This window comes from Eurypyga helias, unplaced genomic scaffold (genome assembly GCF_000690775.1).
Source record: "Eurypyga helias isolate BGI_N326 unplaced genomic scaffold, ASM69077v1 scaffold36983, whole genome shotgun sequence".
NCBI lineage: Eukaryota > Metazoa > Chordata > Aves > Eurypygiformes > Eurypygidae > Eurypyga > Eurypyga helias.
Window position 1 is genome coordinate 28,081 of NW_010242462.1, and position 19,156 is coordinate 47,236.

At 38.7% G+C, this 19,156-nt stretch overlaps 1 protein-coding gene across 1 annotated transcript; it reads left to right on the forward strand.

Annotated features, from left to right (window-relative positions):
* Positions 1-10,627: 10,627 nt before the first annotated feature.
* On the forward strand, positions 10,628-18,587 carry LOC104507725 (voltage-dependent L-type calcium channel subunit alpha-1D-like; the record flags this gene model as incomplete). The annotated part of the gene is made up of 4 exons (XM_010149090.1): positions 10,628-10,767; positions 14,467-14,609; positions 17,470-17,622; positions 18,391-18,587. Coding segments are annotated over 4 exons (633 nt in total), but the record flags the coding sequence as incomplete, so codon positions are not given.
* Positions 18,588-19,156: the final 569 nt, after the last annotated feature.

Genomic DNA, 19,156 nt, shown 5'->3' on the forward strand with positions numbered 1-19,156 from the left:
TCAGAAGTTGAAGATTTGTATCAGTAAGGTTTGATCTGTAGATCACAGGAAGTGAAGAAAAAAAAAAGGTTGGTTTTTTTTTTTTTTTTTACTTCGTTTGGTTATTTCAGTTTTGTTTTTACTTTGGCAGGTTTTCCTGATATTTTAGCAATGGCTATTAGAAGTATTCTGTGGTTTTATTTCTTTCAAAATTAGTATGTTTATAGTTACTTCTGTTGAACGCTTTTCTGTTGAGGTTAGAATGAAGAATAAAGTAAGGCTTCATGGTGGTGCTGTGACTGGAACCAAGTTAAATGTGTTTTCACTTTTTAATGAATTTGCAGAAGAGGGGACCGTTATTGTACCTGTGCACAGCTGACATCAAAGCAGGTATATTACTGATCTCATTTGTGGACTGGGTACAAATTGGTGTTTCAGCTGTGCTATTTTTTGAATTTTTTCTCGGAGGACATTTACACTTATAGGGAGCCATTCCACTTCTTCATATTTCTTTTCCTTGTGCTCTCTGTTTGCAATGTCTGTCCAGGCTGCTGTCCTTTTACTTCAGGGAGCAAAGGGCTTCCATTGAACCACTATCATGGCAGCGGAGTACGTTTCTCCTTGCAACTGTGTTTTCTCTACAGATATGCGTTTCCTTGATTATGGAACAGCCAGAGCAATCTGATGCTCAGATGCGTAACAAAAATGTTCTCATGATCATTGAGCCTTCTGTTCAAGTTTAAAGAATTATAGGAGTCACCCCTTTCATAGTTATTCCAAAATACTTATTGGGCACACTAAATTGAAATCTCCCTGCATTTTATTGCTGCAGAGAAATACCAATTTCTGCAAAGAAATTTTGCATTTCTGAAATTTACTACTATTCTATAGTAGTAAATAGTAGTAGTGGTAAATAGTAAATATAGTAGTAAATAGTAAATATAATTTAATACTATACTATTTCATAACAAAGTCTTACCAGTGGAAAGCTTTCATTTTTGATTATTGCATTATACAATTTCAATTAACTAAACATTTCAACCATTTGGTTCAAAATCAACCACAGGAAAAGTTTGAGTAAGAACTTCTTCAGCAAAGTGAGACAACCAAGGATAAAGTTGTGCTTTAGCATTTTCATGGGTATTGCAGACTCTTCTCCTGTCAGTTTGGATAAATGCATTTTTTTGTTCTACACATTGTTGGTCTGAACGGTGTCTACAAGGAGTATTCTAATCTGCCCACTCCTATAGTTGAAGATTTATTTCATTAACATCATTGCTGTTGACATTTTTATAGTTTATGACTTCTAATGCTCTGGCAGGTTGTCTGTTCATAAGTAATGCAGTCTTCCTAGACTTATGCAAGTGGTATTTGTTATAGTGCGGTACTGCGTGTTACCTACTAAAATATAAAGTAAATTTAAGTATATATAAGCAGTTAAGAAATTCTTTCTAGAAGTGAAAAATTGCAAAGAGATGACAGAGTGTGTAGCATGTCCCTACCAATAAGGCATTAGGTCTTTCACAGTGGAGCGTGTTAAGTCATACCTTCTCCTCAGTACACAACGGTGACACCCACATCATGTATTGCATTCAGTACCTTCTGTATGGAATTTTAGTGATGGTCTGCCGTTAGGAAATATTAAACAAGAAACAACTAAATACATATTTCTCTGATCAAATTTCTTGACACCATTATATCAACATAAGGGATTCACATCCTTTAGTACTTTTTAAAGCTCTTGTTGATATTTTTTGTAATACTTAATTCTGTAGTCTGTCTTGCTACAGAAGACCCAGTCCTGATTATGGAAGCTGACTGCTCTATGAAAGCAAAGGATTTGAAGAAAATGTTCCCATCTTGATTATATAGAACATTATAGAGCTGTCAGTGAATAGTTAACCCACAAAAATGTTACCTTTTTGGTCTTCTCACTTCCTTTTCATTTGGGATGCCATATTCTTGCAGAGTGACTTGAAGAAAGCATGCATGAAGTATCTCCTGGAAAATAATCTGGCTGTTGGGATAGGCTTTTGCTTTGGCAAACTTGTTTACATAAGAGCTGAGCACAAAGTGACCGTTAACTGACATATGAGAGCCACCCTTTTGTACATGTTAGAGGTCTGTTAGTCAAAGAAAAGAATAAACAGGCTGGAAAACTATGAAGCAGTCAGAAAATTGACACTGGAAAATGTGGATAGGTTCAAATCCAGGCTATTGCAATATCACCTGAATAGATTGACTATGTGTTTATGACAGTTTTTTAAGAATCGTATATACAGTGACAATATACATTTTTTAAGTTCGGTTAGCAAGAAGATGCGTACGTGTTCACAGAAAACAGGAGGAAAGCTCACACAGGAGTATTTTTAGAGCAGAATTTTTTTTCTCTTGTATGTTTTCATATAAAAATGCTGATATGTATTATAGCTGGCTTTATTTGGTGAGATTTTGATCTGGATTTTTTCCTCTTTTAAAGTAAAATTTTTTTGGCTTTTGGAAATTTTTTTTTTTTTAACCCACTTTACCCTTGTTTTTTACGTTCTCTTTGACTTTTCTGGGAAGTCTAAGTATCTAGGAAACACTTGTTGAACACAAAAAATGGGCTTGTTACTAGTCTTGTAACATATGAAAATCTTCCAAGTTCCAACACATATTAAAATAAATATCAATAGAGGATTTCCTGCTATCTATCAGTGCTCCTGTCTGTTTTCTCCTCATGGGTTTCTATGTGGTCAGAGGTGAATTTATAGGGCTTAGAAAATGCTCTTGGTTTATAAATTCACAGAGAAATTTGAAGGCATTCACTGAAGTACCTAGTAACTTTCTCCATCCCACCGCCAGCCAAAATCTGCTCTCTTACAAATAAATAAAACTGCTAGAAAGTAACAAAATATATTTAACCTTCCTTTAATGCTGTTTTATGACTAGGTGCAGGTTTGAATCATCACTCAACACTGACTCTAGTGAGGTAAAGTTATGTGACAATGTGACAGTGTACATAAATATTCTCTTGTGCTTTCCGTTTTTTGCTGACCTCATTTTCCTGAATATCATCAATTAGAGGGTGGCAGAAAGACACCCAGGTAATTTGGATTCTGTTCCAGTTATATTTTTTTATTGCTTACTTGGCTTGCTTTCTCACGTACAAGTCTCCTCCTCTGGCATTCTGTGCTCAGTGTACAGCAGGGGCTGTATGGATTTAGGATTGAAACTCACATGTCACTCCTGTTAGTGTTTCCACAACTTGCCTTTCACACCTTGCGAGTGTACAGTCAATGCAAAGTGATTAGTTCGTTGTCCCTTTGTTCATAATTTTTCAGTAGATGGAAAATTTATGGGGGGTCTCTTACAGTTTTAGTCATTGATGAGCAAAATTTCCAAAATCATGCCACTTGTTCCTTCAGAACAATACGAAACAGTCTGTGCCCCTTTAAGGGTATGTGAGGGAGTGCAACCAGTGTATTTAATAATGTACCTACAGAATGGATGTCGGTTGTTTCCATCTACCTGTGACTCGGCAAAGCTCTGTATGACCTGTCAGAGAGCAGAGGGAGTTCCACCTAAATATAGCACAGGAAAGAAACAGGCAAAGAACTTGGATTTTTTCCCACTTAATGTTATGAATGGAAAATATGTATTATGCATATGTACTAAATAGAACCTCTGCATGAGCAAACCCAGCGTGGATGCACACAGATGCCTGTAATTGGTGTGAAAATTTGTCATTTGGATGCAATGTTTTTCTGTCCGTACAAACGTGTATTTGCAGAACTGAGGTGTTTAATCCCCATTATTGTGTTTTTTAGAGGGTAAAGTGAAAATACATGATTTAAAATGAGAAGCAATCACATTCAAAGATGAAACGCAGGTCTACAGTGTGTTTAGAGGAAGTGATTACATGAAATAATTAAAAAAAAAAATGTAGTCGAAGTGGTGAACATGATCTGCTTTATCTCTGACTGCCAGAACCTGTCAGATGAAAGCATAGGCACTCCTGTTACTTAAACTCTCTTTGAAGGTTGAGATACTATTTCAGTGATGTGAGTTATTCAACTGCTACTTCAGGCTACATCGATAAAAAAGGACTTTAAGAAACTTAATTATGCTTAAACTTAATTACACTTATTCTTAATTACACTTCAGCATGTAGCTTGCACATCCACTTTGTTCATTTGCTGTGCTCAGTATTTGAGATGTCCTGTTGCACAGCCTTTTCTCGCAAGCATCGATGCCTGCTTGAGGGCTAGAGGGTGGGATTCTTGTTAGTTGGGGCTATACCAAATGATTGTGAATTCACAACTTGAGCTGAAAAGATTTCGTGTCTGCCTTGGGAGCAGTGCAAATTCTGTGTGAGATTTGTTGCTTGGCAGTGGTACTACGAATCTGAAATCCCTTCAGTTCTATACGAAACTGTTTTAAGAATGTTTATGGTGTGTAGCCCCTACTTAGTTCTACTCCTAAGTATGGATTTGGCGTTCGGATCTGATCTTGCCATCAGATGTACCAGTGCTAACTACTGAAGCATCTGGATCTGTGATAGTGTGATGGTGTCCTCTAATGAGCCTCAGAAGAGTAGAAGTATTTCTGGGTCTAATGCCAAATTCCTGCCCAGAGTTGCCCTGGATTTTACATGTGACCCAATGTATTCATTTAACTCCTAATATTTTAGACTTTCACAACTAAAGCTAAGTTACTTACACTTTTTATAGTAGTTACTTTGTAAATTCAAGAATGTGTTTGGACTTTGACTACTGGGTAATATCACAAGGGTTAGGAAATGTATTCTCAAAACTTCCCAAAACAGGCTTCTGAATGCATAAAGACATATTATCAGTTAATATATGGGAGTCTTAGCCACACCGGTACTTTTTCTGCTAATACCTTCTGAATTTCTGAAAGAATTACTCGGATCTCTGTCCACACCTTCATAAAACATTTCTCTTTAGCACATATATCTCAATGGGATGCTTTTTTGAAAGTTACTTAGCAGTTACTGTTTAAGGAGGCTGCTACTTCTCAGCTAGGAACATAGAGATAATTTAGTTACCAAAAGTGCAACCTATATGAGCAGTTAAATGATTCTTTAAAATACAGTGTCTACACAAGCTGTCTCCTTTTCCACACTGGAATCCTAGTCCTCAGGAATTCTGTGGCCTGTCCAGCTCTTCGTATTCCAAGATGTGGCGATGAGGGTGTCCTGGGAGCAATTTAAGGTCAGGAACATTGCTGGTCTTGTGGACATGGAGCGTCATGCACACTTGAAATATGGAAACAATGTCATTGGCCCATATCCATTTTGAAGAAGTAGAATTATGGGTATGTATTTACATTGTCTAAGGTTGCTGCCAAGCTCCTCTATCAAAAAGCAGAGCTGCAATCACAAGAACACTAATGAAGATATCTGATGTAGTTGAGAACAGTAGTTGTATACCCTCAGTGGATCAGGACTGATCAGGAAGTTGCAACATAATTTTATGGAATTGGTCAGAAATCCTTAAAACCTTGTTTTTCAAACTCTCCCTCCCTTGTTCGTTATTATGTATCTCGAGATCCAGTTAACCCAATCAGTTAACACTGATTTCTTGAGTGATAAATAATTCTAATTCTTCTAATAAAGGGAGATTAATTTCCATATCTAATCTAGGAAGTAAATTATTTCATCAGCTTTAAAACCAGAAGCAAAGTAAAGCTCTAGTGCTGTTTGCTTTTTGCCAGTACATGGATTTCATGTTTGTTTCATTTTCTGTATTAGGAAACTGCTATAACATTTTCCACATGTGGGAATAAATAGCTTTGCTTTCCTTTTTTTTAGTATTATTGTTGTTCAGCTCACAAATGATTTTTCAGGGCAATACAGGTGTATGAAGTGAAAAAAGAAATTATTATATTTTGAAATTAAACTTAGTTACTTTTCTGTCTTGTAAATGCTGTGTTTTCCCCGTGGCAGAATTTGAAAGAATGGCTGTTTGTCACAAAGATAAATGGCTTTGGATGTTGTCAAGGCATCACTCACACATCTTATTTATTAGCACGTGACTGATTATTAGTCCCCAGATCAAGACTGTCCCTGTTTTTGTATATGTCTAAACTGTAGAAAGTTGATCAGTTGGGTTACTTCGCTTAAACTGAGTCGCTTTATCAGTTTTTACTGACACATGTACGCTACTGTGGGTGCGAAAATGTATTTTCCCAGTTCAGAATTCCAGTCTCTGATGCCTAGCAAGCAGAAATTAATATGAGAAGACTTAATTACATAGCATAATAGATCAAGGTTTTGAAAATTAATGACTTATTAATTTGAAACAATTATCTTGTGAGACATGAAGTTAAATGCAGAGTTTTGGTGCATCACGTTACAACATGTAATAGCAGCTTTGCATATTTCTTTCAGAGTTTTTGAAAATATGAAGATAATAAGTGATGACTAATGTACACCATCTGGCTAGGGTGGGGGAAAAATAAAGATTTCCTGAGCAACAGGGTTTTTGCTAGGCTGATTTCATCAAAATAAGAAAGCAAATACTTTTTTTTTTTTTCCTGAGAAAATGAAGTTCTACTGACTTCACTGAAACTCGGTGGATAAGTGTAGCCTGTGCATTGTAGTCTGTGATCAGTATCAAGGAGGAGCTCATTGGTCTCTGTCAGAAGGTCAGTTAGTGTATCCTATCAGTCCTGTTGCATCATATACACAGAAAAAGATTACTGAGACTTGAAGATTTTGAGCAACATTAACGAAAGTATTAGACAGCCTTGCTGGAATCAGCTCTTACCCTGTAAAGAGATGATCTAGTTCTGCGTGGTGTCAAATCCATGAACAAACTACTACTAGTCTCTACAGCTGTAGGATTAGCTCCTTAGTGACACATACATGATTTTGTGCTTCATATCTCCAGATTTACAGCTGTCAGTTTTTTTCTGTGCTACTTTTGTGATGCGATATAGAACTAAATGCAATAATAGATATTAGAATCCATGTACAATTTCTAATTTAATCTGTTCAGTTTCTTAGAACCAAAATTGTTTTCTCAGTTTCTTTTAATACGGAGTTTGCTGTTCAGGCAGTGACTCAGTCTTGTTTATTTCCTTATTTTTTGTTTGGTTCTTAATTCCTAGTGTTTCTACTTCCGTTTTTAATGAAGTATTTACTTAAAGGTCTCAACTATTATGAACAAAGTAAGGTGTGCAGGGATAGTTTTCTCCACTATAGAGAAAATAAAGCAGATCTATGCCTGCATCAAACTGTTAGAACTGCCGTCTTCTGTCTGTATTTTTAAACTATCTCTTACTGCTTTAAAATTATTTTTATGTAGCAACCCTGGCTCTGCAACTCTTCCAGTAATACTGAAAATGGTATGATAGATCAAACTTCACTTACTCTTGAGTAATGGTTGCTTAAGCTCTGGACGTGCTGGATGATGTATGACCTATCTCAGTTGCAGAGGTAAAAATTGATGTCCATAGTGACTGGCAAGAAGTTACAGAAGTGTGAGCGGGGACTGCCAATACATTCCTGTGGGTGAGCAGGTTGCTAACTTTGCAGTTTGTGTTAGAACATCTGTTGGCTGTCTACTTACTAAAAAAAACCCCAAAATCCAACAAAACAGTCTGTAAAGAAAGCACAGCCTGTACTTGGAATATTCGTAATTACTGGGCCAAATCATTCATAAATCAACACAAGATGATTAAAAAAAAATCAAATAACAAAAATACGTGAGTATGCAAGAGCATAAAAGAAAGAGGAAAGGAGGAAGGGAGGAAAAATGAAACACTGGAAAATAATAGGTCTCTTTAGTTGTTGATATCTAGAAACATTTGAGTTTTTTTTACTCAAGGTTTTCAAGAAATTGTGGCTCTTGGATTGCCCCATGACTGTTGTTACAAAGCATCTTTCCCTTGTGTCATTTCCTCCATTAAAAGGATCATCCCTGATTCTATATTGCATCTATTATGAATATAAGTTTCTAGGGGCAAATTCTGGAACCAAGCATATATATGCTTTGCAGCAGGGAACAAGGATGGAACTTAACATTTTTCCGTGCTGAGGTTGGTGTAGCTTCTGTTGGTCTAGCTGTCCAGGTTCTCTTGGAGTCCATCTGCTAAGTGGCACACACTGACTTTAAGCCCACCACTGGGTTTAAAATAAGAGCTGGTTTTAGATCCCATGTTGATGGATTAGTATGTTTGCAGTACTGTTTAAGAAGTAAGAAACAGTCCTGCTTCCACAAAAGGTGAATAAAATAAACAGGAACAACAAGACCAGTATTATTTTAACAGATGGATGCTGACTGATGGGGTAGAGATGTTTGATTTGAACTGTCGCAGTAAAATGAATGGCAGGGGAGCAGGTAATGCTGGGCCTAGGCCTGGTGCCTAGCCCAAGTAGCAGAAGAGCATTAGAACATTTTTGAAGGGGAGCAATGGATGGCAAAAATGCTTTTTAGGGTGGATTCTGGTAGGTTGATGGGTGGAATTAAATTACGTATTTGCCTGTAGTAATAGGACACTGGACACGATGAACCAAGAGGTCATCTTGGCCCGGAGGGTCCCATCCAGTCCTGTGTCTTATGTTCTCTTTATGTAAAGAGGCTGTTGAAATATGTCTTTTGTCTCACCTTTTCTTTTACTACTATGATTCTGCTATATATTTTGCCCATAGCAAATGCCAACCATAATATTTTTGTCTTCTTTATGTTTTCTTACATTATTTATCTTTCTGTATCTAAGCTGCAGCCTTAGTTATATGCAGGGAGACAGAAATAGCTGTTATTGTGAAATGTGTACATGGTAGGATTTGCTTGAACTTAAGTGTTTTTGTAGTGTGTTTCTCAGGAATGCTGATAATTGATGTTACTGTAACCTCTGGTGCTCTTTAGCCAAAGAAATCTGATGGCTTTTGGGGCACAAACCATTCACGTTTCTTCTGTGAGGCCACTTCACTCTTGTTATCCAGTAATTGTTCCAGTTTATTGATGATAAATTAAGTGGGAGCGACAACTTTGGAATAAGTATTAGGAAAACAATCTGGAGAAGGGAGGGAGGAGATGGATGTCCATCAATTTCACTGGGCTGGAAGAGCTCATGTAAAATATAATGTGACTTGAGGAGGTGCTGCTCTGGGTGAAGCTCTACAGTGTTTGTGAAGTATACTCAAAGCAGAAGAAAAAAGCAGGAGTATGGGACCGAGCTGAGCAGAGAATGAGATCCAGGAATCCTCGCTTTGCACTAGGAGACAGCCATACCTCTCCTGGGGATCCCAGGGTGCTGCTGGTTGGAGATGACCTGGAGAGAAGTATGTAGTTTATTGATAAGCCTCTACTTTTACTAAGTCGCCAGTGGATATATCACATCCTATACGTAGCCAACCTTAAATGGCCTTTTCACAGGGAAAAGAAATCTAGCCTCCCAAATTAAAGACTTTGCACATGGGAATATAAATATCTTTGTTTAAATTGCCAGCGGTCAAGGCTTGTTTTTTATTTGGTTGTATGTGGAAGTGCCAGTTGTGTAATAAATAGTAAATATGTAGTTTTGCATGTAATGTCTGTGCTGTATTTCAGTATATGATAGTAGAAGATTGTAATCCTTGCTGAGCAGTTGTAGTCCATGTAATTAACACTGTGTGTGGTAAGTGAGCAACATGGTGTGTTCCTCAACAAGTTTAAAAAATTGAATCATTCCTTGTGTCTTTTATTCTTGTCTCTAATATTTGCATAGCAACAGATAACTTAAAGTATTATACAAAGTGATGAATTAATGATTTCTGAAGGTAAAACAACAAATGTGTTAACTGATCTGTTTTGATAGCAGTGACTTCTACAATTTATCCAAGTCAAATATGCTATTATTATAGAGAGAAGCCCCCAAAAATGTTATTCAATTAGTTAGGAAAAGAGATTCTATGTATAATTCTGTTTAAAGTATGAAGGAACTTATGTTTAAATAAAGCATTGAAACAAATCTGAAGTTGGAGCTTCAGTGATACAAGGGGGTGATACATGAACTTAAAATTTATTCAAGCGTATTAGAGTGATTTAAAGAAATTCTGGTGATGTGAAAGGAAGAATAAGTCAAGGTAAACTTCCACGTCAAAATAAAAAAGTTTGCAAGACAGTGTAAAATTAAATGAAGACTGTCTTAGATAGCTTATAACTTTTTGAATCTCCCTAGTAATGGGATAACTGTCTCATACTCCCTTGTTAGGTAGAACTCTGTGTGTCCTAATTAAACAAAGGTTGATGTAATGAATGGTGAAAATAAGTATGCCACTGTATGTCTTATAAGGATATTTCCAGGGCCCAGTTCTGCAGCATTTTCTGGTTTTAATGAATGTGAAGAATCCCATTGACTTGGATGGGACTATTTGCTTAAGCAAAGGTACAGTATATTGCCATGTTTGCAGGAACAGGATCTCTTTCTCTCACAGAATGTGAAAACAGGATCATCTCATGCACTTAGTGTAATTATAACCTTGTCAGTACAGCTATCATTAGGTGCTGTGTAGTTAAAATCTGTAAAATAAACTGCCACGAAGTGTTATCTCCTTAGTCCTGATCAATACAACTTGCCCACTTACTGCAAATTCTAACTAGTAAAAGAGATGTTAAATTACACTGTCTTTCATTGTACTTTTTTTGTCTTTTTACAGGAAAAAGTAGAATATGCCTTCCTGATAATTTTTACGGTTGAAACATTTTTGAAGATTATAGCATATGGATTATTATTACACCCCAATGCATATGTTAGAAATGGATGGAATTTATTGGATTTTGTAATAGTAGTAGTAGGGTAAGTAAGTTATCCTTCATTATACAAAGATTTCAAATCTTCTTTACAGTGAGGTAGATGTAGGTCTGTGTGGCTGTGAGTAATGACCTATGCTTGATTTGTGTTCCTTTGGAATAAAAGAATGAACTGAGTGAAAAATTCAAAGCCAAGTCCGTAAAGTTTCAACGCTCTTTGTGCCTGCAGGCTGTGTTGCATAATCAGCTTTATAGTAAAAGTTCCCAGGGAATTCTGAGTTCTGCTGAAAATTTTCCTTGGTTGTTGTCTTGCAGAAACTTTTCCATCTGATTTTTTTTTTTCCAAGGAGAACTCCTGATGTCTTTCCATGTGATAAAGGTTGATCTATGTAGGCCCATAAATTCTTATTTACTCATTTATCTCTATACTGCGGTTACATGGTGTTCAGCTGTTCTACAAAGACCTCTGGGAGAACCTGTGTGTTTTGAAGTAGAAGAGAGTGGTCAAGGAGGACAGTTAACTGAGTGATTCCCTGACCTTCCCAAAATCTGAGGAAAATTGGACCCTTAAGTACTTTCCTGTGGGGTACTGCTCCTCAGGCCCAATATATTTAGGATTTTGGCTTGCCTGCAGGAGAAGGTATGCTAAAATGCCTTTTTTTTTTTTTTTTTTTTCTTTTTTCCCTGTGCACCTTGTTCTACCAGGAAACCCTGGAGACCTTGTCCTGCTCCTCAGAGGAGGGACTGCTCAGGCCTTGTGCAGGCTGCAGCACAGTGGAGAGTGGAACATCCCACCTTTACATTATGCACCTGCTTATGATAAATCACGTGCCTTTTTGTCAGCAACTTCATGTCAATTGTTGCGCTACTTCATTAGAAGGTCCTACCTTCAGCTGTCTAGGGATTTAATCTTGAGGCATATATTCCCCAATTCCATAATTATGGAGGTGATTATATTGGGGGAAATAAAAATAAATTTCCAGTACTGTACATGTTGTTTACTGCAAACATTTATTGCTATGGCACGTGGAGAACATCATCCACATATGACTTTGTACATTGTGGCTGGCTTGTAAAGAAGACCTGGACATGCAGTGTGCAATTCTAACTTAATTTTTAAGTCCATCATTACATTAAGGGAGAAGAAAACAATGCCAAGTAAAGGAGTTTTTGGTAAAGCGTTATTAAATTAAGGCAAGTATTGTGAATGTATGAATACCCAATTTATAGCTGTTTGATTCTGAGATAGTAAATGTTACTGAGCAGATTGTATTTGGGCCAGTTGGTTGTCATTCAGGTAGTTTTGGTCCAGGACTAAAATTTGCATATAAATAAATCTTTCATCAGGTCAGGTCATTCTCAACAGATCGGCCTCTGTGCCTGAAGGAGAAGCTTGGTGGGCAGGTGTGGAGACTGTCACACCGAAGAGCTCTATTCCCTTGCCAGGCAGTCACTTGAATAGACCTCTTCCCTCTTGCCAAGTGACCATGGAGTTACAGTAACCCTGGAGCAGTCTAATTAACATGACCTCTATCTTTGGCTGTGTCCTAAATACATGATAACTAAAAAATTTTCCATTAACTCATAAAACACTCATTATTGGAGGCTAAATCTAGTCAGGTCAAATGCTCACACTGAATCCAAGGAAAATATGAAGAGAAAGGACTGCATCTTATAAAATACCTAAAATATAGTGCTAAGATTTAAGTCCTAGATCAAAATGAAAAGGTTTGGAATATAAACTATAGGTTGTCATCGGTCTACCTGGAAGTCGAGGTGCACCCTTCATAACATGTCAGGCACTGATGAAACTGTAAGCAATATTTTTGTTTCTTCTTCTAAGAATACACTCCACATTAACAAGTAAGCAAGCATGAGTCCATTTATGTAATTAATACTTAAAAGCCCAGTGACAAATTGATTTTCATATATAGCCCAAGGTGTCTATGGAGTCACTTCTGGATCTGATTTGACTGGTTTCATTGTGAAATTTCATTGGGTATTTTAATAGCTTAGAAAGAGCTGCCAATATAGTGTCCTATATTGAAAGTTGTAGATTAAATTTGCTTCATGTGCTTTCTCAGCAGAAAATGCAGCAGTCCAAATGCATAAATCTTAATTATACCAAAATAAATCCCTACTAGCAAAGGGGGAGCGTGGATAGAGACTTTTTTCCACAACATCAAATTTGGCATTTAAACTTTGCTAACTGTACAGGAAAAAAAAATGTCAGTTTGAAAAGCAATAAAGGAGATAAATGGTTTTATATCTAAATGGATTGATAGGATAGACATAAAAGGACAGGGCTGTAGACATAGCTGTGAATGTGATGTTTTCTCCTGTCTTTGTCACTTCTCTCTGAAACCAGCCAGGGTATGATTTACTTTTGGAGCAGTCTACTATTTGCCTGCATGCTATGCCACATAATTTCAATTGATTTCTGTAAAAGGATAAGGTCCCAGTAAAGAAAGCTTTCACAGCACCTTCCTATGCCTGTAGCCCTTTAATTTTCTGAATGATGGATGGACTGACAGGCTGAAAACAGCTTTTCTTAATTCAGGACTTGATTCAGAATCTGTTTAATCATGTCTGCCTTTAGCGTGTGAATAGTCACTCTGAAATCATTGAGAAGGCTCATTTTCTTAGAATTATGCTTCTATTAACTTATAGGGCTGAGTCAGGACCTGAAATGTGAAATGTGTGGATTTCTATGGTTATACAGTATGTAGGCTGCTGGTGTTCATTCTGAGTCTTCATGGCTGGGTTTCACTCTGGAGGGGAATGAGGCAGAATAGGGATGGGTATTGGCCATGACTGAGTTGGAAACCAGAGCTGTGATAACTTTTCTTGACAAAACCAAAACCCTGCACGTTTCAGGAGTCCTTTACAAGTGTGAAACATTTTTCAGGATTACAAAGCTATTGGTTTGATGATCCTTTCAGGAGAAGCTCAGTTTTGCAGCTACTGAACTAAGACTGTGCACAGGATAACAGGGTTTGCGTGGTCTAGCCACAGTCTAGAAACGCATGAGTCTGGACTGCAGGCCTGAACTGCATTAAACCTGAGGTTACTTTGCACTTCAACCACTTGCATCACTTTGAATTGCTGCTATAAGTGGGAAAGAAAAATAAAACTCTCATCTTCCAAACTGTTCTAATGAATTGACTAGGTTATTTCTGCAGTGAAGAAATACAGTGTCATAAATGAGTCATCTGGGAATATTTTTATCCTCAAAGATATTATGTGTAAGAAACAAATCTTTTTAGTGTTATTGAATATTGGACTCTATTTTTCATCTATTCAGTTTTTGTTGGCTGTATTTAGAATATTGAACTGCAGTGTCACTTGGAGTTCATATATATTCCACCAAAATGAAAACAGATGGTTTCTAGTGATTATCTGTTTAATGTTCTAAAGAGAAGACTAGTTCTCCAAACCATACAGCTAAAACATTGAACAAAGAGGCGGCAAAGTATCTTAGTATCTTCATTTATATTAAAGTAGTAGACTGTGTATACAAGCAGAATGCTAATTTGTTGGGTAGTGTGTGATCATGGCTCTCTGGAGGGATTAGAAACTCTTGCACTCTGTAACTCTTCCTGTCATGGGCTGATGTGTAAATACACCTCTCATGCTGACAGCTGAACAGCTTTTCAGAGTTACCTGTAGTTCAGGTGGTTTCCTAATACCTTTGATTGCATGAAAAATGGATGGTGACGACCTTACCCTTCATCTCATTTTCTAGGTTATTTAGCGTAATATTGGAACAATTAACCAAAGAAGCAGAAGGTGGCAGCCACTCAGGTGGCAAACCTGGTGGCTTTGATGTCAAAGCCCTCAGAGCCTTTCGTGTATTGCGACCTCTCCGGCTTGTATCAGGAGTGCCCAGTAAGCTCTCTTCTGTTTAATTCCATTGGACTGAATATTGTAACTGATCTGATTATTTAACTTTCTCGCTCCAGACACTAACAGGAATGAGAGAATTTAAAGTTGATTTTTTGTTATCTGGTTATGAAGTTGGTTTTGAGCTGAATGATACCCTATTTCAAGTTGAACAAAAGATTGTGAATTCATTCCGTGTATGATCTTCTTACACAGTTCAGTAAGCAGAGAGGGGAACACAGTTCATTTTTAGAAGTTTTATATAAAAGTAAACTGCATGTTAAAATGCAAATACACCAGAAAAAAATTCATATTTCTTTTTTATTCCAAACCCCTGCAGATCTGAAAGTGTAGGTGGTCCTAAAATAGTTTATATGTTGGTAAGTGTATGCCAAAGCACGTTACACATTTCATATTCCCTGCCCCCTCCTATGCACATGAATGCCTTCTGTTTATCTCAGTAGAGCTAACAGATAAATTGGGAAACTTAAAAAGTAGAACAATATTATTTAAAGAAAGCAATTGAATTTTCTGATAATATTTCCTGTTTTCTTTCGCTACATTAATAATTAGCAAAGCTATTTGGGCTGAATAAGAGGTTCCTGGCTTACAATGCAGCTCTTTCCAAGACATTCAAAAGAGGAATCCTAATGCTGTGTTTATTATATCATAGTCTGTTACATGGAAATGATCGTGATGGTATATATTTAGCAAAAGAACTTCAGTGCAGAAAGAAGCAGTCTTATAAAATGTCAGAAAGGAAGTCTATTAAAATAAATTGAGCCATATTTTGCTCTCCTTGGTGCTGTGGCAGCTTCATTAGTCAGCTTTACTTCTTTTGGTAAGACCAAAATTTGGCTAAATACTTAAGAAGAAAAGAAAATGAGGTCGTTCTGAAAGTGATGTGAGGGATAAATCCTGAAAAAGTTAGTTTGTTCAGGGTAAATATGTGTTTTCCCACCTGTGGTGGGGTGGCCCTGGCTGGATGCCAAGTGCCCCCCAAAGCTGCTCTGTCACTCCCCTCCTCAGCTGGGCAGGGGAGAGAAAGTGTAATGAAAGGCTCTTGGGTGGAGATTAGGACAGGGAGGGATCACTCAGCAATTACAGTCATGGGCAAAACAGACTCGGCTTGGGGAAATCAGTTGAATTCATGACCAATCAGATCAGAGTAGGATAATGAGAAATAAAGCCAAATCTTAAAAATGCCTCCCCCCGCCTTTCTCCCGGGCTCAACTTCACTCCCCATTTCTCTACCTGCTCCCCTCCAGTGGCACAGGGGGACAGGGAATGGGGGTTGTGGTCAGTCCATCATACCTTGTCTCTGCTTCTCCTTCCTCCTCAGGGGAGGATGCTCACATTCTGCCCCTGCTCCAGCTTGGGGTCCCTCCCATGGGAGACAGTCCTCCAACAACTTTCCTGACCTGAGTCCTTCCCACGGGCTGCAGTTCTTCACAAACTGCTCCATCGTGGATCCCCTCACAGGGTGCAGTCCTTCAGGAGCAGCCTGCTCCAACACGAGCTGCCCACGGGGTCACAGCCTCCTTCGGGCATCTGCCTGCTCTGGCGTGGGGTCCTCCCCAGGCTGCAAGTGGCTCTCTGCTCCCCCGTGACTCTCCATGGCTGCAGGGCACAGCCAGCATTACCATGGTCTTCTCCATGGGCTGCTGGGGAATCTCTGCCCCAGTGCCTGGAGCAGAAAAGAGTGCAGTTTTAAGAGTGCCTCCCCCCGCCTTTCTCCCGGGCTCAACTTCACTCCCCATTTCTCTACCTGCTCCCCTCCAGTGGCACAGGGGGACAGGGAATGGGGGTTGTGGTCAGTCCATCATACCTTGTCTCTGCTTCTCCTTCCTCCTCAGGGGAGGATGCTCACATTCTGCCCCTGCTCCAGCTTGGGGTCCCTCCCATGGGAGACAGTCCTCCAACAACTTTCCTGACCTGAGTCCTTCCCACGGGCTGCAGTTCTTCACAAACTGCTCCATCGTGGATCCCCTCACAGGGTGCAGTCCTTCAGGAGCAGCACGCTCCAACACGAGCTGCCCACGGGGTCACAGCCTCCTTCGGGCATCTGCCTGCTCTGGCGTGGGGTCCTCCCCAGGCTGCAAGTGGCCCTCTGCTCCCCCGTGACTCTCCATGGCTGCAGGGCACAGCGGCCTCACCATGGGCTGCACCACGGGCTGCCGGGAACCCTCTGCTCCGGCCCTTGGACCACCTCCTGCCCCTCCCTCTCCAATAACCTGGCTGTCTGCAGAGTTGTCTGCGATCTCAAATACGTTATCCCAGAGGGGCTACCACCCCAGCTGATGTGGTTCAGCCTTGGCCAGTGGCAGGTCCATTCTGGAGCCAGTTGACATTGGCTCTAGGGGACATACAGAAGCCACCTCCCTGCTACTAAAACCTTGCCACCCAAACCCAGTGCACAGGGTAACGATGTTCATTTCTCCAGACCAAAAATACAGCTCTGCAATTGGCTGAGTGCACATTTTTATGGGACTTGCCACAAAGTTGTGGTTGTAGCACAGAACTTTATTTAAAGGTCATAGAAAATGACCTACAGCCACACACTGACTGCGTGCCCTTTCTCTCTAAAACCCCATGAACTCTTGTGACACATTTCAAGCACTGACTTCTATGGCATAACCTTTATTAGCAAAGGAAATAATTAGACTGACACAAAGTTTTAGGTTCTTATGAAGGATTTTATGTTACAGGAACATTTTGTGACTCCGGGCGGTAGAAATTTTTTTCAAAAACTGATTCATTAATTCATCAAAAACTGTATCATTAATTTTTAGTGATGCGTGATTATAGAAAATTTGGTAAGGCAAGGCATAAAAATCTGGTTCATATTATGTCTTTTTTCTTTTAGGTTTACAAGTTGTCCTGAACTCCATTATAAAAGCCATGGTCCCCCTCCTCCATATTGCCCTTTTGGTATTGTTTGTAATCATAATCTATGCTATTATAGGATTGGAACTTTTTATTGGAAAAATGCACAAATCTTGTTTTCTTATTGATTCAGGTAAGTCATGAAACTGTTGACTAAAATAAGGGATTAATTCTGTTTTCTTTCAAGTCTGTGGGCTTTCAGTTTGAAATAAAACAGGGGCCAAAGCACTAATACTGTTGTAACTCCAGTTTTCACTGTGGCTTATAATTTTAGGAAGCATGCAATAAACTAAAAAGCAACAACAACATCACAAACTAGTTACCGGCTAGAACATGCTCTGATAGGTTTTAATTTCTGAAATGTGTAACTTAAATGTCAGTGGTAAAAATAGTAAGGGTATCTATCCACAGGGGACAACTCAGTCATTTTTAACAATCTCAGATTGCTGAAGAGCTAGCTCATCCTCTTCCAGGGCAGAAGAAGTTCACAGTCCTTCCTGAGTTCACAATCTGACAGTGTCTCTCCAAGATTGTGGCAGTGTGGTGTAAGTGCAGTTCTGAACTGACTAAGGAAAGAAACCAGTGGTGTTCTGTCCAGGTGAAATGATGAAATGAAAGGGTTTGCTATGGGAGAATCCTGAAGGACTGAGTCGTATTACTACAAACTTCTTTCCACTGCTTAATTACTCAAGCTCTTTTATACATTTGGGTTTGATCAGCCTATTTGAAGGATGTAAGGCCCAGATGTGAGAGACACTAAAAATGCTGAAGCTCCCACCGGTTGCCTTCTCAGGTTGATATCTGGATTTACCTTCCAACAGGGTTGATATTTCTTCATGCAAAGAGTTAACTCACCAAAATGTGGGAACTGAATGTTCTGATTTTTTGGGTCACTTTTCAGATATACTAGTTGAAGAAGATCCAGCACCTTGTGCATTCTCAGGGAACGGACGTCAGTGTGTCATGAACGGCACTGAATGTAAGGGTGGATGGGTTGGACCAAACGGAGGCATAACCAACTTCGATAATTTCGCGTTTGCGATGTTGACAGTGTTCCAGTGCATAACCATGGAAGGGTGGACTGATGTGCTGTACTGGGTAAGTTCATCAGTCACTGAGCTTTGTTTCCTTTTATATAATCTTCATTGTTCAAGTGAGAAATAAGCTGTGTTTTACAGTACTGTCAGTGGGAAATCTTGGTGAGTTTTGCAGATGAGCTCAGCTGCATACTTTTTCCAGTCACAGCATCTTACTGGACTCCTCAGGCTAAAAAGACATTTTAGAAACAAATTTATTCATTGCTCATTTGAAAGTTTTTTTGCCTATTCTATTTGGATAAATGTAATATTACATTTGTGTCCTGTGGACTAGCATTTTTTCATGCAAGCCTACAGTTTTTTAAGTATGTCTTTTCTGATTAAGCTTAAGAGCTCTCTTTTGCAGTATTTCTGCAAAAGGTTTCATAATATTAACATAAATTAGAACAAAGCAAGCTCTGAACTGTCATTGCTTGCCATGGGGACTACAAACCATTTGTTAACCATTCAGAAACAAGGAATCACTAGAGCTGTGAGTCTGACATTGTCTCCACAGAAGCAGCAAAAGGGATTATAAAACCAAACTGTGTAAGACTTCACTGTTAAATGCTACTCTAGCATCAGGTATGG